The sequence below is a fragment of the Palaemon carinicauda genome, chromosome 23, assembly GCF_036898095.1.
Source record: "Palaemon carinicauda isolate YSFRI2023 chromosome 23, ASM3689809v2, whole genome shotgun sequence".
Classification (NCBI taxonomy): Eukaryota; Metazoa; Arthropoda; class Malacostraca; order Decapoda; family Palaemonidae; genus Palaemon; species Palaemon carinicauda.
This window is the reverse complement of record NC_090747.1, coordinates 69632428-69656291: the sequence shown is the minus strand read 5'-3', so window position 1 is coordinate 69656291 and position 23864 is coordinate 69632428. Positions and strand designations below refer to the sequence as shown.

At 50.1% G+C, this 23864-nt stretch overlaps 1 protein-coding gene across 2 annotated transcripts in view; it reads right to left on the bottom strand.

The window, feature by feature from the left end:
* The window catches only part of LOC137617158 (RRP12-like protein), a 148497-nt gene that overhangs the window by 117103 nt on the left and 7530 nt on the right, over positions 1-23864 (bottom strand). For both annotated transcript variants that reach the window (XM_068347013.1, XM_068347014.1), the window contains exon 2: positions 9087-9214. In XM_068347013.1, the coding sequence (XP_068203114.1) occupies positions 9087-9210 (124 nt within the window). In that variant the 5' untranslated portion in view covers positions 9211-9214. The remainder of the gene's footprint in view (positions 1-9086; positions 9215-23864) is intronic.

The following is a 23864-nucleotide window of genomic DNA, read 5'->3' as shown; positions in this document are numbered from 1 at the left end:
TTCCCCTCTTCCTTAGAAGGGGGGGAGTAGTAAGAGACCAAGAAGATTGCTTACACACTGGCCGTGGCCAGAGTGAGCAGAAGACCCAGGGCGGAATACAATCCGAGGCCTGTCGTAAAAGGGTCTTGAGAAGATCTCTTAAAGGACTAAAAGTCCGAGCCATGCTCCAAGTTGGAGGTCTTCCTCCGACTAGGGCAGGGACGATCGTAGCTTCGCATGAGCGAGGATAGATCCAGCGGGCAGGAAAAAGTTATTCCTTTAAGCCTGAAGGTCAGGGAAAGGCTGAGCGACAGGCTTCATTGCCAAGAGCAGAAAGGAGTTTCCTCCCGCCGAAAGGCAATAAGACCGTTATTGCTGGAGAAGAGGCCTCACGGGAAGAGGTATATCTCCCACGGCACCAACCACCTTAGACTCTCCACTTTGCCTGGGAGACCCCTGTGGATGACTATCGCAGATGACGCGACCTCCGTACCGCGACTGTAGCGGGTTGTCTCTTCTAGAGGAGGAAGCGTAGTGTCTCCAGGCATGAAGCCGAAGCGACGCCCCGGTTCGGGAGAGATGTCGCAGTGTGGTTGCTTGAGTAGTCTGCGCCGTGGGAGAAGCTCTCCCGGGAGTTCCGTCAGGGGAAGCAGAGGGTCCAGAAACCGTTCTGCACATAGTCCCAGTGGAGCTCTCCCATTGAAAGGTTGACAGACAACCTGGTTTTGTTGAGACCCATTGTCCGCAGACAAAAAGGAGGGAAGACGCAGGCGTCGAAGTTGTCCCACCATCACCGGAATGCATCTTGCCAGAGTCTCGGGGTCTGAGACTGGGGGGAAAACTAGCGGAAGCTTGAGGTTCCAAGCTGTCGCGATCAGGTCCCCCAGACCAGCACTTGCTGGTTACCCAAGGTCAAAGACCCCTAGGTACACTCTCTCTATGAGGCTCTGCTCGGATAGTCTGAGAGACACATTCCCCTGCCTGGAATGAGAGAGCCGATGGTGGAATTGAGAGAATCTCAATCATCCCGATATCTCTACTGCAAGATGTGAAGGTGTGAAAATGCGTCCCCTGCTGGTTAGCATGAAGTCGATGCTCAACAGGGGGACTTGGCAGGAGCGGTAGGATCTGAAGAGGGGCCAGACTAAGGCCCTTAAGCCTGCCTGAATGATGGAGAGGTATCCTTCAGGTCTTGACCATAGGCCTGGACCGGAACATGCCCCCCCCCCCTTTCCTTTGACGAGTCCGAGAACCGCATCAAGAATGTGGGGAAAGGACGAGAATATCCACTACCATCAAGAGGCTCCATAGGTCAACACCCATTGCAGGTTTAATAGTTCCGCTGGTCCCATAGGGCCAGGGAGTCCGGTTAAACATTGCCTGAAGCCACCGGAACTTGGATCGCCCCACATGGAACTTATCCTGAGGCGACCGTTCGGACTATAAACGGGTCAATGAGGAAAGAAGAACTAGGAAACGTTCCAAGGTAGGGCTGAAAACTCTGCTTGACTGAGAACAGGTACTGCGACTCTCCTCAGTCTTGCCACGGTGAACCGAAAGGAAGGCTCGGAGGATGTGGTAACAGAATCTGGCGTCCCCAGGTGGTCACCCATCCAAGTACCGACGTTGCTTAACCTCGCTGGACGGACGAGAAGCGGGGTTTCCAACGTGGTAAGGCGGTTGACTCAATATCATGGCCAGATACTCCAGATGTTGAGGCAGAGGAAGAGAAGGCTCCAAGCAAAATACCATGAGCCCACACTCATGGTCAGCATTCGGAAGCTTTTCCCGGCGCTGAAGAAGGTCGAAACCCGAGCCTACCGGAGTTGACCAGCCCTCCAAACAGCAGAGGAGGCGGAAGTCTGCACCTGAGCGGCCAAGAGGAAGGCAGGGAGAGTTCTCTGGGGAAACAAACCTGCTATGCCACGGCGGGATAGCCACACTGCATCATAAGCAGGAATACTTGCAGTTTAGGCTGAATTCGACGAGCACCCTGGAAGATGGATGGAATGGAAACTGAAAGTACCCGTCCTTCCGATCCAGGGTTAAAGGAGTCCTGTCGCCTCGTTACCAGTCTGATCGATTCTGCTGGTCTACGCTGGCCGAAGTTTGTTCGACAAACTTGATCAGGGCTGAGAGGTCGACTATGGACATCCCCTCTCAGATCCTTCCTTACAAGAAAGGATCGACTGAGGGGGCCGGGGGTGAAGCCGTCGATGATCCTAAGGAAGACCTTCGCCTAAGGTATGGATCATTCTGCCCAACCGGGCAACTCTGCTGATGCTATGGCATAGAGGTTCAGAGACACTGAATTCGCTGACAGAGACGGCAGGCGCGATATCCTTGGCTACTCACAGAGATTGTGCGGGAATGGGCATCGGGAAGCTGTCATTCGGATGAGTAACCTTAAGCATCCTCCCAGCGAAAAAACCTGCAATCCTAGAGTTCGTGAACTCCTTTTAGGACTATGCCCCCCCGGGGGAGTCTCCCGTGCCATCTGTTCCTGACAGGAGGAAACTGCAATTGGACACCTTGTCCCAGTTGTCGTAGCCGATAACTTAGGCCGACGTGGTTGAAAGAAAAGGGAGCTGGAGCCCTGCAGAGTCTGGAAGAAAGCGCCTTGGAGGAGTGAAACCGGAAGTCGATTTACTCCGCACAGCAGATGTTTAAGTCTCTGTCCTTGGGCAAAGACAAAACTCTTCTCAAGGATGGAAGGGTGTCTGAGGTCGTTGACCTCCACAGATGAGACACCCGAAGGAAGCCTTCAGTCAGTGCGTCCAGATGGTACAACATCGAGCTTGTCCGCAAGTAGATACTTAACGACGAAAGGCCAAGGTGCCTGAGCTCGAGAGGAGGAAAGTACCCTTGATCTTCCTGTAGCTTCCTTGAACCAAACCTCGGGCCGTAACCGAGGAGGGAAAGAACCTGGTAAGCTCCCAGAGGAAGAGGTAAGCAGTCACCCCTTGTCCGATGGAGAAATCTTCAACGGAAAGCCCCCCCGCCAAAAATCCTTCCAGGGCGGGAGAAGGAGAGAGTACTCGTGCAGGAGAGGGGACCCTCGAGACCGACCTCTTGGGAACCAACTTCGCCCTGGGGGAAGTCACCACGAAGTCCACTCCTCTCTTTCTCTTCAGCGTAGGAGAGACAGCCGCTGGTTTGTTACCCTGGCCGGTGAGTGCTGGTTTCATAAACCTCATTAACACCCGTGCCAGCGGATCAAACCATGTCTGCTGCTCCAAGGACACAGAGTCCGAAATCCTCGCTAAGGTGAAAGGGATCGGGCGATCCTTTGGAGAGGACACGACGGTTCCTGCCTGAAAAGAAGGTGGGAAGAATGCTGTACTGACCTGTCTTCGTCCTGCACTACCAACCTGTGCTTGGATGGAGGTGATCCCGAGTGCCGCCTAGGAGCACGCGTCCCTGCTGCTACCACCGGCTGTGGAATTCGCCGCGAACTATGGTCGCGCGAGGGCGAACGGTCGCGCAAAGGCGAATGGTCGCGCGGGCGCACAGGCGAGTGGTCGCGCGGGCGCGCAGGCGAGCGGTCGCGAGGGCGCGCAGGCGAGCGATCGCGCGGGCGCGCAGGCGAGCGATCGCGCGGGCGCGCAGGCGAGCGATCGCGCGGGCGAGCGATCGCGGTGGCGAGCGATCGCGGTGGCGAGCGATCGCGCGGGCGCACAGGCGAGCGATCGCGCGGGCGCGCAGGCGAATGGGCGTGACGGCGAGGGATCGTGCTGCCGCGTAGGTGAAGAAGATCGCTGGCGGTAAGCGATGGCGAGCAGCATGTGTAGGTGAATGATCGCGTGATAGGGTGCGATGGTGATCAGCATCCGCAAGAGGGCGAGCGTTCAGGGTTGTGCGATGAGGAGCAGCATGCGTAAGCGGGCAATCGTGCAGGGTTGTGCGATGGCGAGCAGCATGCGCAGGTGAATGATCGCGTAAAAGGGTGCGATGGTGATCAGCATCCGCAAGAGGGCGATCGTTCAGGGTGGTGCGATGAGGAGCAGCATGCGTAAGCGGGCAATCGTTCAGGGTTGTGCGATGGCGAGCAGCATGCGCAGGTGAATGATCGCGTGAAAGGGTGCGATGGTGATCAGCATCCGCAAGAGGGCGATCGTTCAGGGTTGTGCGATGAGGAGCAGCATGCGTAAGCGGGCAATCGTTCAGGGTTGTGCGATGGCGAGCAGCATCCGCAGTTGAGGGTCGCGCGATGGCGATCAGCATCCGCAGTTGAGGGTCGCGCGATGGCGATCAGCATCCGCAGTTGAGGGTCGTGCGATGGCGATCAGCATCCGCAGTCGCAGTTGAGGGTCGTGCGATGGCGATCAGCATCCGCAGTTGAGGGTCGCGCGATGGCGATCAGCATCCGCAGTTGAGGGTCGCGCGATGGCGATCAGCATCTGCAGTTGAGGGTCGCGCGATGGCGATCAGCATCCGCAGTTGAGCTAGTAGCTGGCGAACCATATTCCTTCAGAAGTGTTGGAGAACGTTGGCGTGCCAGCTGTAACACACGTGGGCGATCCGGAGATCGCTGGCGAGCTGATGATCGCTGACGAGCTGACGATCGCTGGCGAGCTGATGATCGCTGACGAGCTGATGATCGCTGACGAGCTGATGATCGCTGACGAGCAGAAGGCTACGCGTGGAAGCCTGCGCAAAGAAGAAGAGTCCTTGACCCCGACCTGAACCGAAGTTCTAGATCGCGAGGGCGAACGTGGGCGCACAGGGCACGTAACAGGAACCGCAGGGAAGATCAACTTGAAAGCGCTGACGAACAGGAGAGCGAGGGAGGCCAACAGCAACAGCAACAGAAGAAACCTCCGAAGAGGAGTCTCTATGAGTGTACTCTCTCGCGAACGAAAGAGAAACACTTCGTGGAAGAGACTGGTAAGCCAGTGACCTAAAAGGGGCAATCCTCCGAAGAGGAGCTCCTGCAGTTGCCCAGCCCCTTGAGCGAAACTGCAGGTGCGACCGCTCAGCACCAAGAGCATAGTCGCACAAAAAAAAGGCAAGAGAAGAACCCCCCAAAAGGGGAAAAGCTCAAGCCTGGACAGGAAAAAACTTCCCTCGGAAGGAAAGTTATCCGCCCAAGGAGGCAAGCCTCCTGACTGTTCTAAAATGAACTGGAGAGCTGTCCGTCGACACGGGAGTACTACCAGTAGGAGACACGCCCCTGACGACAATACAAGGGGGGAGGCAGCAACAGCCGAATCCCCAGGACTCAACCAGACAGCTCACACCGTTGCTATATTACAGAAACGAACTAGATCGGTAACTGTAAAAAAATAAAACAAATAATATTAGTACACATTCATTCCCCCGGGAAGGCTCCGAAGAGGAATCCCGAGGAAAAGGAACAAGAATTACACAACAGGCACGTGCCCTCACAACCACTTACACTCGCGGAAGGAGAGCTGTAACCAAAACAGAATTATAACAATTATAATTATGTAACTATGTAATTATGTAATTTAAAAATGAATGAACACTAAAGAAAAAACGAAAACCCCGAAAGGAATCGTTCTACAAGCTGAAAAATTAACAACTACAATTAGATTCATAAACTAATTGAGACAAAATGTACGGAGTAGCAACCCCACCCACACGGGAAGGAAGCTACAAGGGCGTAGTAAAACATAGTAAAAGGGTGAACGACCTCAAGAGAGAGAGAGAGAGAGAGAAAGACCGAAGTCAAACTCGATCGCAACCCATAAAATTAGGCCGTGGTGGCCTAACTGCCGAGGCCTCCACGTAGATATCGTACACTACACACACATCTGAAAAGGAAACTTACTTATTTCTATACTCAAATATATATACAAACATGAAAACATGTTTACATATATATTGAGTAAAAGAAAAGTAAGCGATTAAGTAAAGACAAAACAGACAATGGCTGCCAAGCGAGGACCAAGACAGAGACGTCTGTCACAGTCCGAGCCAAAAGTGAAAGTGAGTATTCACCTGTGTGTGAGGGGGAGGAGGGGTAGCTAGCTACCACTCCCCTACCCCCCCGCTAACTAGCGCGGGGGTAATACACCCTCGTTAAATTCTAATGGCTCGCCATTTCAGCTACGCTAAAAGTAATAACCCTTTGTAAATAGCGTGGTTTGTATTTCGGTTACGGAACAAATAAAAATTAAAAATGCTAAGAAAATTTCTTAGGAAAAACATTTTGCAAATAAAATTCTCTTACAAATTATTTCTAAACGAAACAATCTGGTAGACAAATGGGATTTTTAATTAATAATACTTACCCGGTACCTGCATCATTGAGCTAGCCCTGAACCTCCAAACACGAGAAAGGACAGAAAACCAATTGAACCTTGATAATTCTTACCCGTTTGCCACAAACTGTACCCACAAAGGCCAATGAAGAATTCAGAGTAAGTCCAACTGGTTTTAAGCAAAGTCCAATAAGAGGGGAGGGATGATAATGTTAAGTCTATGACCACAGTAATGGCTGATACAACCAAATGCCACAAGCTGAGGCTTGAGACCATGACCAGCTATACAGAGCCTAACCATACTAAACCCAAAAGTATGGCATCCTAATTCTAACTCAATATTATATACATAAAAAAGACAGCCTAACCCCACTGGAGGAGGAGGCCAAGACTAAGTCTCCAGTCTACAATCTGCCCAGCCGCCATCAACGGGCCCAAAGAGCAAAGGTTGCCAAGAACCAACAAGACATCTTCTAAGTAAAAGGATGTGAAAACAAAATTTGAGCATCAAGCAACTGCCTCAAACACACTAGCGATGGACTTCTTTATAAAAGCCACCAACATTACGACAGCTGTCTCACTATAAGCTCTTGGCATCTGGCCTTCCAGAGCACTAAGATCGACCTCAGATCCTACAGATTAAGTTTCTCAAGAAGATGGACAAACTATTTTTAGAAAATGGTCTCAAGACCTTCCAAGGGGACACAAACCAATGGCGAGGACAGCACGAAACATAGGCCAAACGCCACAAGTAGCTGGATATAGCCCTCTACCGACGAAGCACTAATTCAACCTCTATGTTGCTCACGAAATCCAACAAGGACTTCAACGGCAAAGACCTGGGAATGGAATACAGCATTGTCTCTGTTTTCGTGACAAATTTTGGAAGATAAGGCAAAATCAGATCCAAACTACCAACATGGCAGGAGAGAGCCTCAAGCTCACTGACTAGAGGCTTCAAATCAGATGCCTCTAATGGCTCATAAGGAAGACCTGAAGGCCTGCAGCACCCTGATGATGTCCCACAAAAGGAGAAACAACTGTACTCCAAGTCAAGAGACGGAAATGGACCGAACCAAATCCCTGAGGACGAGAGGTATAAATCTCGTATAATTTCGCTTCAAACATCTTTAGTAAATCTTCAAGGGACATGGCATATGCGATAGGAATTACTGTGAACGTTTTCAGGAAGACTGCGCATTAAGTCCAATTTATTGTCTTGTTGGCAAGCCAACATCGAATGACAGCCTAGAGCATGAATGACCTCAAGCCTGGCAACGTCTAAAGATTGACCATTTCCCAATAATGCATACTGTACAGGTACTTTGACGAGTGGAAAAATGTCCGGTTAGAGACAACTTATTGGAGAGACTGAAGAGAAACCATGTCTGGAGAACCTCCTGACAGTCTCCAGGTATGAAGACAAACCATGTGGAGCCCCTGATGAAATTGGTGGAAGTTGGGCCGTTTGAGAAGATTGGTCCTCTCTGACAATCAAACAGTAGGCTCTAAAAGAACCTCCAGTTGGCCAGGAAACCACTTCCTCTGGGGCCAGAATGAAGCAAGAAGGGTTACTGTCAGATGTCTGGTCCCCCTCGTCTTGTTGAGGATGACCCTCACCAGAAAGAACAGAGGCAAAGCATGCTGCTGGAGACCTTCCCAATTCTGCAAAAAAAATATCGAGACTGACGCTCTGAGGATCCTGGAAGGGAGAGAAGAAAATCTGACACTAAAAATTCAAGGGGGTGTCAAACAAAGCGATCCTTCCTACCACATCCTCCTCAGATTGTCGAAAACTTGCTGACACATGGTCCATTCTAACCCCTGAACCTGGTTGTTTCGAAAGGGTATCTGCCATGACGTTGAGAAAACATAGGATGATCTCGGGAACCAAAGCCAGACTGCCCAGGTCTCCTGATTAAAAGAGACTGACAAAGTCCTAGCCTCTGGTTCCTCAGGTAAGAGATGGCAGTCGTATTGTCCACGAAGACCTCCATTGCTAACTCTGAAACCTGATGACATCCACATTCTTAGCAGGACTATGAGAAGTAGGGTACTCAGCTATAATACACACCACCATTCCCCTTGCCCTAGGAATTGCATACGGTTTAAAAATGATGGGTTTCTTAAAACCTGGAAAAAAGTAACTCAGACAAGTGTCTAACTTAGGAAACCAAAGTTTCTGAGCATAATAAAATATTGTACTGTCTGGAAACAACTGTAAGGTCTCCAATATTCCCCTATAGTCCATGAATATTGCAATACTATACATTAGATAACAGTGGCAAAGTCCAAAATGCACTGATCTTGAATTTTGCTCTATACCTCCAGACAGAATATGAATTAAAAGCAATAAAAAGTTCCATCACACTTGAAAACAAACTTAACTATAATGATGATAAAGAATTATGTGCAAAACTATATATAAACGACTCCTAACACTCGTAGATAAAAGACAAAATATCAGATAAAATTTATCAACCTGGCAGAGCCTATACACCATGCAAGGCTCTTCATTTAATTTATCCCAGTATACTCGAACACAAGAGCATGTCTACACTTATCCATTTAACCCAGAAAGAGAAAGCAAAACCTTAAAATGTCCATAATTTGGGAGGCAGCAAGAGCATGTGTATTACTTGTGGCCAAAGTATAAAGTGAGTGTCTAGCTGACTTAGGGTTATTCCACTTTCACTGATGTAATACTCATATCAAAGGATGATAGTTTGTATTTGGATAGGAACAAACATTTGACATGACAAAATTAGTTCCCTGATAATGCTTATGACCCTTTTAATAGATGAAATCTAAATGGAAAAATCAATAAACTATAAACAAAATTATGTCTACTTGAGAATTAATAATGAAATTAACACTTACCATCCAGTTTTTGAAAAAATCTCCCCTTGGCAAGTTCACGATGCTTGGAATTTTCAGGATTGGAGACACAGCTCTGGCCCTTCTTCCATTTACGACCTTTTCCGTGGGTGCGTTTGAGCTTCATCTTCCTTCAGAATACAATGTGGTGTAAGTAAATTACCAAACTTAATTACTTTTACATTTTAACAAATTAGGCAATATTTATACATATCCTTCAAATATAATACGGGTATAAAGTAATCTCTAAATGGTGTAAGTGAAAAAAATATCAAAATAATATAATTTTGAAAATTACATATTCAAATGTTAATCCATTGAAATTAATTAGTAATTAAATATCTAAATACTGTATGCAATACTGGAAATCACAGTTCCACTTAATCTTCAAATAGCATACCGTCAGACTGTATTTACCATTCGTGGAGGACCACCCTGACCACCATTTTCTGATCCATTTTATGCTCCTTAACATAATTAAATAAATATAGTACTGTATCAATGACAAGTTGAAACACTTAGTTCAAAAGCTTGCATCAAGTTTAGATTTAAATGCATACAAACATGCACATCCACAGATTCCTAGCATAAGCTAGCTTTCCTTAGATGTGGTCTTTGCTCCTAGATCGCCTTAAATGTATATATCTTTCGTAGATTGGCAGACACAAGTCAGGTCAGGTATGAAAAATCACAAATTTTAAGTAATTTGTATTTTTCCTAACAATACTTACCTCGAACTACTTTCTTAGGAGTATCTGGGATCTCCTCCCAACCGACCAGAGTTTTGTGTAGTTTACTCCTAGTCCCGTTTTCTATGAGGGGTAACCTCAGGTGGAGTGGAACATGCCCTGAGGCTATCCCCCAGGTCAGAGAGCATGCTTGCTCAGGTCTCGATCTCCAGTAAGTTCTTGATAGCTTAGGTATCTATGAAGTCCAGCAAAGCACTCGGGGTAGGATGGGCGGGCCATTACCCGAAAGTAGTTCGAGGTAAGTATTGTTAGGAAAAATACAAATTACCTAAAATTTGTGATTTGTTCCAACACAGAATACTTACCTCGAACTACTTTCTTAGGAGACTTATACCTTAGGAGGTGGGAGTGTCCTTCAGGACCTAGAGACCGTGACGAGAATAGAAGAGGAACCTAGGTAGGAGATTAGGTTCTGCTGACCTCAAAGAAAACACGAGAACAAAGGGAAAACTACGCAAAAAACCATCTTAGTGTCTATGTAACTCACTTCTGCAAGAATCCTAGGAGACATGTCCTTCCAATGATAGTGTATCCCATGGCAGTTTCAGGGGGCTACCCGAGTCATTTCCGGTAAGGGAATAGGGGAAGGAAGAACAAGGGGCTCAGGAAGGAACCTGTGTCTCTTGGACTCGCTACCCGCAGTTACCACTGGGGCTACACCCTTAAACCATTTGGAGCGCGGAAATGACGGGACTGCGCGAGAACCCGCCCAGGGACTTTCTCGAGTAGTCCTTCAAGCAGTGAGCCGTAAAGGTCGACTGGTTAGACCAAGTACCTGCCCGCAGGCTTTGGCCCACTGCCATGTTCTTCTCAAATGCCAAAGAAGCATTTAGACTCCTAATGCTGTGGGGTCTGGGCTTTCCTGGAAAGGGGACCCCTGCACTACTGTAGGGCCTGACGATCACTTGCCTTATCCAGAAGAAGAAAGTGTTCTTGGAGACTGGCTCCTTCACAGTCCCGAGGAAAATGAACAGACTCTTGATCTCGGGATGAAGTCTAGCTGTCCTTTCTAAATACTGCCATACTGCAAGTCCCTCGGGTAGTCCGAGCGAGGGATAGCTGGCACTGGGAACAATTCCATTTTGGGGTCCCAAACAACTGGATTCTGAGTCTTGGCTACGAAGGAGGGTAAGAATCTGATAGTAGTATCTCGCCAGCCCTTCGAGTGTGAGATCTCGTACGACAGGCCAGGAATCTCACCTACTCTTTGCTGATGCCAGAGCTAAACGAAAGACTGCCTTGAGGGTGAGCTCCTTGTCTAGAATGTCTTTTAGAGGCTCGAAGGGAGGTTCCAAAATCAACTTCAAGTACCCTAGCCACATCCCCCTGGGGCACTAACGGCTTGGGGGAAAAAAGACTGCTCGAAGCTCTTGAAGAGCGTCGAGATCTACCTGGAGGCACCCAGGCCTATGTCCTTCAGGAGGAAGACTTGGGATGGACATGCCCACTTCGTCCCTGAGATAGACCAGGAAGTCTGCTATCTCGTGAATGGAGGCCCCTAATGGCCTGATGTTCTTCGAGGAGCAACCCTTAGAAAAAGTAGCCCACTACGCCTGGTACACCTCGACTGACGAACGCCTCAGGTACCCTGCCATCCTTGATGCTGTCCTCGATGGAAATCCTTCCTTTTTCAGGAGACGCTCGATAACCTCCACACGTGAAGGAGGGACCAAGGATTTTCGTGGAACCTCTGGAAGTGAGGCTGCCGGAGAAGGTCTGGTCTGTCTGGAAGTGTCCCAGGTGTAAGGCATGCCAGTTCCTTTAGATCCGCGAACCACTTCCTCTCTGGCCACCAGGGCGCTACCAAAGTCACCCAGAGGTTAGCCGTCCGTCTCATTGGAAGGCATCCTAGAACGCTGCCGCTGGATCTGGCACAGGAAAACAAAACACGGGGAGCTGTGCGTTTAGTCTCGTGGCGAAGAGGTCGAACACCGGCGAGCCCCACTTCAGGGAGAGGGTTTTGACCACTTCTGGGTGTAGGGACCACTCGGGCCCTACCACTCGACCCTTCCAGTTGAGGCCGTCGGCCAGGACGTTCCTCTTCCCCGGAGAACCTGGCTGAAAATTTAATTTGTTCCACTTCAGCCCATTCTAGGAACTCCATCGTGAGATTGCACCGTTCCTTCGACTTCAGTCCTCCTTGCTCTTTCACGTAGGCCACCACCGTGGCGTTGTCGCACCCCGGATCCCCGGAGCTTCCCTGGGGTAGATGGACGATCTCTAGGCCCGCTCTTTGTATGAACTTCATCTCCAGCACGTATATGTGCAGGTTCGTCTCCTCGACTTCCCATTTACCTTTTGCCATTTTGTCGAGAAGATGAGCACCCCATCTCTCCTTGGATACGTCAGTGAACAGGAGCATCTCCGGAGGGTCGGCAGAAAAGGGCATTCCCTTGAGGGTGTTCGTTCCGATTGCTACCACCCCAGGACTTCCTTCGTCTCTAGGGACACCAGGACTATCTAGTGCGGGGAGTCCTCTCAGTCTTTGCCAGACCTTGGCTCTCCTGGGTTGGTCCGACAGGAAGGGCCAGAGTATCTGTTTCAGGGTGTCCAGTTTCTCCGCGGAGGGGAAGGCCCTCGCCATCCGGGAGTCTAGAACCAACCCTAGGTAGGTCATCCTGGTGGAGGAAATCAGCCGGGACTTCTCCAGGTTGATGATGATACTCAAGACGTTGTAGAACTGCAGGAGCTTCTCGTCTTGCTCCCTCAGTACTTCCTCTGGGACTGAAAGCAACAACCAGTCACCTAAGTACCAAATCTGGCGGACGTCCTGTTCGTACGCCCAGCCTGAAACTGTTGAGAAGACCTTCGTGAAGCCCTGAGGACTGTCGACAGTCTGAAGCATAGGGTTTTGAACTGCTATGTTTTGGTACTCCAATTTACCCTTAGGAACCTCCTGTTGGAGGGATGAACAGGGACCTGGAAGAAGACGGTTTTGAGGCCTATGGACCTCAGCAGTCCTCCTCCTTCAAGGTCGCTAGGACCGACTTTGGAGTGTCCATCTTGAAGCCGGTGTTGTACACGAATTGTTGAGGGCTGAAAGGTCTCCAGAACCCTGTCGCCTTTTCCACCAGGAAGAGGCTGTTGTAGAACTCTGGACTCGGTTCTCGACTGGTTCTACTGCCCCTTTCGCCAGCATTGCCGAGCCTTCTTCCTGCAATACTGCTACTCTCCAGGGGTCTCTGGATGCCAACCACTCCGCCTGTTGATCTGGGATCCGAGGTGGAGGTCCGCTAGGAAGGGAAGCTTGTACCCCTCCTTTAGTACTGCTACGGTCCCCGGATCCGCTCCGTGGTCCCGCCATGCTTGCCAATATCGTTTGAGGCATCCCCCCACCTGAGGCGACAGCAGGAGTAGGGGGGGGCCTCCCCTCCTAACTCCTTCGAGAGCCGCGGCCTGAACGCCCTCTCCTGGAGTCTGAGTAGGAGGGTCTGAAGGTTAACTGAGGAGTCGAAGCTCCCCTACGGGGGGCAAGGCAAGGGAAAGATTACGTGTGCCAACTTCTACATCCGACGGGCGGACGGAGCCGAAGAGGCACTGGGCAAAGGTGCGGGGCTCCCTCTCCAGCGGCCACCGAGGCAGGCACTGGAGAGGCAATAGCCCCGTTCGACCCGCTCGGGGAAAAACCACTCTGCCTTTGTCACGGATGGAGCCGTCATGGGCCTACCCCCTCCCGGGGAAATCCGTGGGGTTTAAGTACCCTGCCATGTCAGAGGCCTCTTCTGATGCTTGGATGGGGCTGGCCGGGACAATGGCACGGCTGGCCCCATCACGAATGGAGCCGCCGGAACGGAGGTATCCGTCATGGGTGTGTCAGCGGCCACCTCCAATGCTTGGATGGGGCTGGCCAGGACGATGGAGCGGCTATCTCCATCACGGATGAAGCCTCTGGGACGGAGGTACCCGTCATGGGTCTACCCCCTTCCGGGGAGATCCGTGGGGTTTAAGTACCCTGCCATGTCAGCGGCCTCCTCCGATGCTTGGATGGGGCTGGCCGGGACGATGGCACGGCTGGCTCCATCACGGATGGAGCAGTCATGGGAGTGTCAGCAGCCACCTTCAATGCTTGGATGGGGCTGACCAGGACGATGGCACGGCTGGCTCTATCACGGATGGAGCCGCCGGGACGGAGGTAGCCATCATGGGTGTGTCAGCGGCCACCTCCAATGCTTGGATGGGGCTGGCCGGGACGATGGAGCGGCTATCTCCATCACGGATGAAGCCTCTGGGACGGAGGTACCCGTCATGGGTCTACCCCCTTCCGGGGAGATCCGTGGGGTTTAAGTACCCTGCCATGTCAGCGGCCTCCTCCGATGCTTGGATGGGGCTGGCCGGGACGATGGCACGGCTGGCTCCATCACGGATGGAGCAGTCATGGGAGTGTCAGCAGCCACCTCCAATGCTTGGATGGGGCTGACCAGGACGATGGCACGGCTGGCTCTATCACGGATGGAGCCACCGGGACGGAGGTAGCCATCATGGGTGTGTCAGCGGCCACCTCCAATGCTTGGATGGGGCTGGCCAGGACGATGGCACGGCTGGCTCCATCACGGATGGAGCCGCCGGGACGGAGGTAGCCGTCACGGGTGTGTCAGCGGCCACCTCCAATGCTTGGATGGGGCTGACCAGGACGATGGCACGGCTGGCTCCATCACGGATGGAGCCGCCGGGACGGAGGTAGCCGTCACGGGTGTGTCAGCGGCCACCTCCAATGCTTGGATGGGGCTGACCAGGACGATGGCACGGCTGGCTCCATCACGGATGGAGCCGCCGGGACGGAGGTAGCCGTCACGGGTGTGTCAGCGGCCACCTCCAATGCTTGGATGGGGCTGACCAGGACGATGGCACGGCTGGCTCCATCACGGATGGAGCCGCCGGGACGGAGGTAGCCGTCACGGGTGTGTCAGCGGCCACCTCCAATGCTTGGATGGGGCTGACCAGGACGATGGCACGGCTGGCTCCATCACGGATGGAGCCATCATGGGTGTGTCAGTGGCCACTGCCAATGCTTGGATGGGGCTGGCCAGGACGATGGAGCGGCTGTCTACATCACGGATGAAGCCACTGGGACGGAGGTAGCCGTCATGGGTCTACCCCCTCCCGGGGAATACGTGGGGTGTGAGTACCCTGGCATACCAGCGGTTGACCACGAATCCTGAATGGAGCAGTCGTGGTACCGAGTATGGATGCCATGCTGCCGAGTCGATCCAGCAGCTACCTCCGCTGGAAGGATGGAGCTCCTGCTCCCACGGGCTTCCCCGTGCTGGCTGGTTGGTTCCTTCGTTCAGGGCTGGCCATCGAAGGACCGGAGGCCGGGACAAGGCTGCCAGTCCGAAGGGGCGACTCTCTCCGCTGGGCAGGAGAAGTCGGAACCTTCGCGGGCTTATGCCTGTCGGAAAGGGGGCCTCCGTCCTGGGTCCACTGCGCTCGTGCCGAGCTAGGTGGCCTTTGGAGTTCAGGACTTGACTGCCAGACCGAAGGGGAGACTCTCTCCGCGTGGCGGATGGAGCCGGACCCTTCGCGGACTTACGCCTGTCGACTGGCATCACCGTCGGAACGGGGGCCTCCGTCCTGGGTCCACTGCGCTCGTGCCGAGCTAGGTGGCCTTTGGAGGACTTATGCCGGTCTGCCAGAACCTGCTGTAGGGTTGTCGGGGTTCACGTCGAAGGGCGGGCATCACCGTCGGTACGGGGGCCTCCGTCCTGGGTCCACTGCGCTCGTGCCGAGCTAGGTGGCCTTTGGAGGTCAGGACCCGACTGCCAGACCGAAGGGGCGACTCTCTCCGCTGTGCGGATGGAGCTGGACCCTTCGCGGACTTACGCCTGTCGACTGGAACCTGCCATGATGAGGCCCTCCGTCGGGTGCCTCTGCTGAGCTTCCTCAGCCCCCCGTCTTGGGAGGCTCCTTCTCGGCGACGTCCTCGGCTGCAGAAGTGACTGAAAAACACGCCAAAGAGGCTGGAGAAGAATTAGGGACATTTTTCCCCCACATGGGGGTCATCAGAGGAGACGTGGCCTGCTTGCACCAGGACTCCGTCTCCCAACACACTCCCGCCCCTCCCTCAAGCCCCTCACTCGTCTGGAACGACGCCACAACCCCACTATCCTGAAGATCAGACTCTTGGGGAAGGGCAGCGACCCTTTTCCCCACAACGGACTTACCTCGTCCCCTACTCTGGGTAGGGGAGGGTGGTAGGGAAGCTCTGTCAGACGAGACGCCCGACGAAGCAAGGGGGGAAGGGGCGCTAGTCTTCTTAGGCGACCTCTTCGTCGCCTACTTCTTCTTGGTGCTATACCTCACCCACTCCTGACTCCTGGGGAAGAGCAATGGGCACTTCCCCACAACTGACTTACCTCGTCCCCTACTCTGGGTAGGGGAAGATGGCTGTATAAAGAATCTCCATTCGACGAGGCATCGGGAGAAGTAAGAGGCGAGGAGAGCCTCTCCTTCCTATGAGACCTCTTGGACGCATTCTTCTTCTTGGTGCCGAAGCGCACCCACTGCACCACGTTCCAGGACTCACACTCCAGACACGTGGCTGTAGGAGAACATAAGCTGCCCCTACACGACAAACACAGAGGATAAGGGTAGGAAGGATGATTTATTGTTAAATTGTTCTCTTCAGCTATTATTTCCTTATTTCATTTCCTCACTGGGCTATTCTTCCTTATTGGAGCCCCTGGGCTAAAGCATCTTGCTTTTCCAAAAAGGGCTGTAGCTAGGATAGTAGTAGTAATGATAATAATAATGGGTCCACGTGGGGACCTCGAAAGACACAAAAAGGGGGGTCGGGGACGCGACCAGAGAACTTACTGGAGATCGAGACCTGAGCAAGCATGCTCTCTGACCTGGGGGATAGCCTCAGGGCATGTTCCACTCCACCTGAGGTTACCCCTCATAGAAAACGGGACTAGGGGTAAACTACACAAAACTCTGATCGGTTGGGAGGAGATCCCAGATACTCCCAAGAAAGTAGTTCGAGGTAAGTATTCTGAGTTGGAATAAATTGGAGTTTCAATCACATCTTTTATGCTGTCTTTCTGGATGTGTCCACCGATCTGGTTGCTCCTGCCTGAGTGTTATAAAACTAAAATATGTCCTAGCCTAACCAATAATGGCAACCCATTATGATGAGGGGGCTGAAGGCCCTAGAGACCCCCGTTACCTCTACCAAGGCGTCAAATGCCAAATCAGCCATTATACATGCTTTGACTTCTGTTGAACAAAATTAGGATAGAATACTGTATGTCCAAAACTAAGGTGCCTCTAAAATAACTTGCCCTAAGTTGTCATGTCCCTATAACTGAGAAGGGATTAACGTCCCCCTTTGTTAACATTTATCAAACAATTACTAGAAAACTTTCAATAATTTAAGTTCTCTTATTACCACGAATATCTGTTCCTACAAGGCGTTGTAACTCAAGCTTTAATGTAAGCCAGAACACAACATTAGCACTGGAGACACTCACCTATGCCATTGCAGTAGTAAAGTCCCAATCTAGATCATACAGCACAAATACATTTCATGACATGAAAACATAAGTAAAACTAAAAAATACACATGGAAAACATGAATATGAAATAATATAATGAAACACAAGGAAAAGAAAAAATTCCTTACTTTTACTCCTCACTTGGGTAAGCCAATGGCACTGGTCTTCCATCTCTATAAACCACTGAACTGTCAGTTGATTTCATATAATCCCTTTAAAAGTACCCCCAGGGTAAGGGTAAGGGAGATGTGCATGAGTGTTGTAATTCAAGAGGTATTAGTTTGTTGAGTGTAGTTGGAAAAGTGTATGGTAGAGTGTTGATTAATAGGATTAAGGATAAAACAGAGAATGCAATCTTGGAAGTACAGGGTGGTTTTAGAAGAGGTAGGGGTTGTATGAATCAGATTTTTACAGTTAGGCAGATATGCGAGAAATATTTAGCAAAAGGTAAGGAGGTGTATGTTGCGTTTATGGATCTGGAGAAAGCATATGATAGAGTTGATAGGGAAGCAATGTGGAATGTGATGAGGTTATATGGAGTTGGTGGAAGGTTGTTGCAAGCAGTGAAAAGTTTCTACAAAGGTAGTAAAGCATGTGTTAGAATAGGAAATGAAGTGAGTGATTGGTTTCCGGTGAGAGTGGGGCTGAGACAGGGATGTGTGATGTCGCCGTGGTTGTTTAACTTGTATGTTGATGGAGTGGTGAGAGAGGTGAATGCTCGAGTGCTTGGACGAGGATTAAAACTGGTAGGAGAGAATGATCATGAATGGGAGGTAAATCAGTTGTTGTTTGCGGATGATACTGTACTGGTAGCAGACACAGAAGAGAAGCTTGACCGACTAGTGACAGAATTTGGAAGGGTGTGTGAGAGAAGGAAGTTGAGAGTTAATGTGGGTAAGAGTAAGGTTATGAGATGTACGAGAAGGGAAGGTGGTGCAAGGTTGAATGTCATGTGGAATGGAGAGTTACTTGAGGAGGTGGATCAGTTTAAGTACTTGGGGTCTATTGTTGCAGCAAATGGTGGAGTGGAAGCAGATGTACGTCAGAGAGTGAATGAAGGTTGCAAAGTGTTGGGGGCAGTTAAGGGAGTAGTAAAAAATAGAGGGTTGGGCATGAATGTAAAGAGAGTTCTATATGAGAAAGTGATTGTACCAACTGTGATGTATGGATCGGAGTTGTGGGGAATGAAAGTGATGGAGAGACAGAAATTGAATGTGTTTGAGATGAAGTGTCTAAGGAGTATGGCTGGTGTATCTCGAGTAGATAGGGTTAGGAACGAAGTGGTCAGGGAGAGAACGGGTGTAAGAAATGAGTTAGCGGCTAGAGTGGATATGAATGTGTTGAGGTGGTTTGGCCATGTTGAGAGAATGGAAAATGGTTGTCTGCTAAAGAAGGTGATGAATGCAAGAGTTGATGGGAGAAGTACAAGAGGAAGGCCAAGGTTTGGGTGGATGGATGGTGTGAAGAAAGCTCTGGGTGATAGGAGGATAGATGTGAGAGAGGCAAGAGAGCGTGCTAGAAATAGGAATGAATGGCGAGCGATTGTGACGCAGTTCCAGTAGGCCCTGCTGCTTCCTCCGGTGCCTTAGATGACCACGGAGGTAGCAGCAGTAGGGGACTCAGCATTATGAAGCTTCATCTGTGGTGGATAATGTGGGAGGTTGGGCTGTGGCACCCTAGCAGTACCAGCTGAACTCGGTTGAGTCCCTGGTTAGGCTGAAGGAACGTAGAGAGTAGAGGTCCCCTTTTTGTTTTGTTTCATTGTTGGTGTCGGCTACCCCCCAAAATAGGGGGAAGTGCCTTGGTATATGTATGATGTATGTAAATGCTCAATGATACTTCAGTATCTCCATCCTCAATAACCGTCACGACAGTTGAACGGCATAGTTGGAGTAAATGGTCGATGTTCGTTGGTAATTCTCCCTTTTCAAAATGTCTAATTTTACCAACACTAGAGAGCCATGTTGGAAAGCAGAAGTTAAAGGGAAAAATTACAGAAAAAGCACAGAAAACACAGCAATCCAGAATGGCTTGCCAACGGAAACCGGTGGTCACTCGTATGTTTTCTTTGCTCTTCCACCGCCAAAAAATGTTCTTCCTCCACACTCACGATAACTAGTTTACCCATTCATAGTTAGGACACATATGTCGGAAGTCAAAATATTTTCCTTAATAACGCATGGTAGATGCATTGTATCCACAAAATATTGTACATGGATACTGTTGTAACCAGACAGTTTACTGTAGTACATTAGCATAGGTACTTACTTCGAAGTTGCTGTCTTCTGATGGCAAATTCTTAAAAGTTTCGGTATCATATGTCCAGAACAGGTGAACTGGCAATCTTTTTATAAATTGATAAGAATTCTGTACTGTACCTACATTTCAGCAAAAGAAACCTGTCTCATGGGGATCGTGAGCGTGACTCTCGGTGACAATGCCAGTGTCTACCTCTGACCCTTTCTTTGCTCAAGTAGGTCGTCGGATGTATCATGATCCCTCTGCTGTGTTGTTGTCCTTGGAAAGTGATTACCTAGAGTGTAAGGCTTGTTCAGGAGAAGCGCTGAAAGAAGTTCGTCTAGAGCGTGATACGTGCTGGGGTGAAGTACCCATAGGAGAGACACTAACTGAAGGGGCTTGCTTGGATGAGGTGCGTCTAGAAGAAGTGTGTGATGGCGAGGAGCATCTGGAAGCTGGGGAGTCATCCTTCAAAGATCCTGCAGAAGGTGAAGATGAGTAGGACTGACCACTAGAAGACAGTCTAGGATCCCCTTTCAAAGAGGAGGGATCTAGAAGTGGTTGAGGAACAACCTTGGAAATTAGCTTAATGAGTTCTAAAGGAGGAGACCTCTTTAAGGGTGAGGGTCAGGCACTTGGTTCTCAATCCTCTGTGCAGGAACATGGTGTTTCCTTTGGAAAAAGATTCAGGAGAAAAGTCTCCTACTCAAGGGTCCGAGTGAGCTGAAGAGACGACTGGAGACTTCCTTGGAGACACTTGAGGGCTAACATCTACTGAAGCAGGAACGTCTTGCTGGTGCCTTGCTAAGAGAACTGGCTGCAGCTTCTACTTCAAGGGTGAACCCTGAAGACCCAAGGTAGGCCACAGCAAATGCAATTCAGCTTATAACTGAAACAAAGGAGGCTCATCCTGAGTAGGAGGCCCCACCGTTTACATAGGAGGCATGCTTTATGGTTAAGGGCCAACACACTCACTCGATTGCCCACCAGGAGACCAACAGAGAAGAGTCAGAAGAAGAAAGTCGGACTTTGTTCGACTCTGAGGAAGAAATAAAGGCGAAAGAATCCCTTCTGGATTTCTTTCATCTCCTGCCGTACATCTCCCACTGGGAGGCTGGCCACTTCCAGCACTCATCATGGGATGTGTGTAGGATGGCGGCCACCTGCATGTATGATAGCGGCCGCCTTATTTTCAACTTTATCGGAAACTTGTATAGAATAATGTTATTTTCATTGGTAAAATAAATTTTTGAATATACTTACCCGATGATCATGTAGCTGTCAACTCCGTTGCCCGACAGAAATCTACGGTCGGGATACGCCAGCGATCGCTATCCAGGTGGGGGTGTACACAACAGCGCCATCTGTGAGCAGGTACTCAAGTACTTCTTGTCAACAAGAACTCAATTTTCTCCTCGGTCCACTGGTTCTCTATGGGGAGGAAGGGCGGGTTCTTTAATTCATGATCATCGGGTAAGTATATTCAATAATTTATTTTACTAATGAAAATAACATTTTTCAATATTAATCTTACCCGATGATCATGTAGCTGATTCACACCCAGGGTGGTGGGTGGAGACCAGCATACATGTTAACAAAGAAGCTAAGTATCCCGTATTTCATTTTATCAGTTATTCAAAATAACAAACATAAAATAAATAAGTACCTGGTAAGGAAGTCGACTTGAACCATTACTCTGCCTTTTTTAAGTACGTCTTCCTTACTGAGCCTAGCGGTCCTCTTAGGATGCTGAACGACTCCTAGGTGCTGAAGTATAATGGGCTGCAACCCATACTAAAGGACCTCATCACAACCTCTAACCTAGGCGCTTCTCAAGAAAGAATTTGACCACCCGCCAAATCAACCAGGATGCGGAAGGCTTCTTAGCCGACCGTACAACCCAAAGAACAACAATAAAAAGTATTCAAGAGAAAGGTTAAAAAGGTTATGGGATTATGGGAATGTAGTGGCTGAGCCCTCACCTACTACTGCACTCGCTGCTACGAATGGTCCCAGGGTGTAGCAGTTCTCGTAAAGAGACTGGACATCTTTGAGATAGAATGATGCGAACACTGACTTGCTTCTCCAATAGGTTGCATCCATAACACTCTGCAGAGAACGGTTCTGTTTGAAGGCCACTGAAGTAGCCACAGCTCTCACTTCATGTGTCCTTACCTTCAGCAAAGCAAGGTCTTCTTCCTTCAGATGAGAATGAGCTTCTCTAATCAGAAGCCTGATGTAGTAAGAAACTGCGTTCTTAGACATCGGTAGGGAAGGCTTCTTGATAGCACACCATAAAGCTTCTGATTGTCCTCGTAATGGCTTTGACCTTCTTAAATAGTACCTAAGAGCTCTAACTGGGCAAAGTACTCTCTCTAGTTCGTTCCCCACCAAGTTGGACAGGCTTGGGATCTCGAACGACTTAGGCCAAGGACGTGAAGGAAGCTCGTTTTTAGCCAAAAAACCGAGCTGCAAGGAACATGTAGCCGTTTCAGATGTGAAACCTATGTTCCTGCTGAAGGCGTGGATCTCACTTACTCTTTTAGCTGTTGCCAAACACACGAGGAAAAGAGTTTTTAATGTGAGGTCCTTAAAAGAGGCTGATTGGAGCGGTTCAAATCTTGATGACATTAGGAACCTTAAGACCACGTCTAGATTCCAGCCTGGAGTGGACAACCGACGTTCCTTTGAGGTCTCAAAAGACCTAAGGAGGTCCTGTAGATCTTTGTTGGTGGAAAGATCCAAGCCTCGGTGGCGGAAAACCGCTGCCAACATACTTCTGTAACCCTTGATCGTAGGAGCTGATAGGGATCTTACGTTCCTTAGATGTAACAGGAAGTCAGCAATCTGGGTTACAGTGGTACTGGTTGAGGAAACTGCATTGGCCTTGCACCAGCTTCGGAAGACTTCCCATTTAGACTGATAGACTCTGAGAGTGGATGTCCTCCTTGCTCTGGCAATCGCTCTGGCTGCCTCCTTCGAAAAGCCTCTAGCTCTTGAGAGTCTTTCGATAGTCTGAAGGCAGTCAGACGAAGAGCGTGGAGGTTTGGGTGTACCTTCTTTACGTGAGGTTGACGCAGAAGGTCCACTCTTAGAGGAAGAGTCCTGGGAACATCGACTAGCCATTGCAGTACCTCGGTGAACCATTCTCTCGCGGGCCAGAGGGGAGCAACCAACGTCAGCCGTGTCCCTTTATGAGAGGCGAACTTCTGAAATACCCTGTTGACAATCTTGAACGGCGGGAACGCATACAGGTCGAGATGGGACCAATCCAGCAGAAAGGCATCCACGTGAACTGCTGCTGGGTCTGGAATCGGAGAACAATACAACGGGAGCCTCTTGGTCATTGAGGTAGCGAATAGATCTATGGTTGGCTGACCCCACAGGGCCCATAGTCTGCTGCAAACATTCTTGTGAAGGGTCCACTCTGTGGGGATGACCTGACCCTTCCGGCTGAGGCGATCTGCCATGACATTCATATCGCCCTGAATGAACCTCGTTACCAGCGTGAGCTTTCGATCTTTTGACCAAATGAGGAGGTCCCTTGCGATCTCGAACAACTTCCTCGAATGAGTCCCTCCCTGCTTGGAGATGTAAGCCAAGGCTGTGGTGTTGTCGGAGTTCACCTCCACCACCTTGTTTAGCTGGAGGGACTTGAAGTTTATCAAGGCCAGATGAACCGCCAACAACTCCTTGCAATTGATGTGAAGTGTCCTTTGCTCTTGATTCCATGTGCCCGAGCATTCCTGTCCGTCCAGTGTCGCACCCCAGCCCGTGTCCGATGCGTCCGAGAAGAGACGGTGGTCGGGGGTCTGAACAGCCAATGGTAGACCTTCCTTGAGAAGAATGCTGTTCTTCCACCACGTTAGAGTAGACCTCATCTCTTCGGAAACAGGAACTGAGACCGTCTCTAGCGTCATGTCCTTTATCCAGTGAGCAGCTAGATGATACTGAAGGGGGCGGAGGTGGAGTCTCCCTAACTCGATGAACAGGGCCAGCGATGAAAGTGTCCCTGTTAGACTCATCCACTGCCTGACTGAGCATCGGTTCCTTCTCAGCATGCTCTGGATGCATTCTAGGGCTTGATTGATCCTTGGGGCCGACGGAAAAGCCCGAAAAGCTCGACTCTGAATCTCCATACCCAGGTAGACAATGGTCTGGGATGGGACGAGCTGGGACTTCTCTAAATTGACCAGGAGGCCCAGTTCCTTGGTCAGATCCATAGTCCATCTGAGATTCTCCAGACAGCGACGACTTGTGGGAGCTCTTAAAAGCCAGTCGTCTAAATAGAGGGAGGCTCT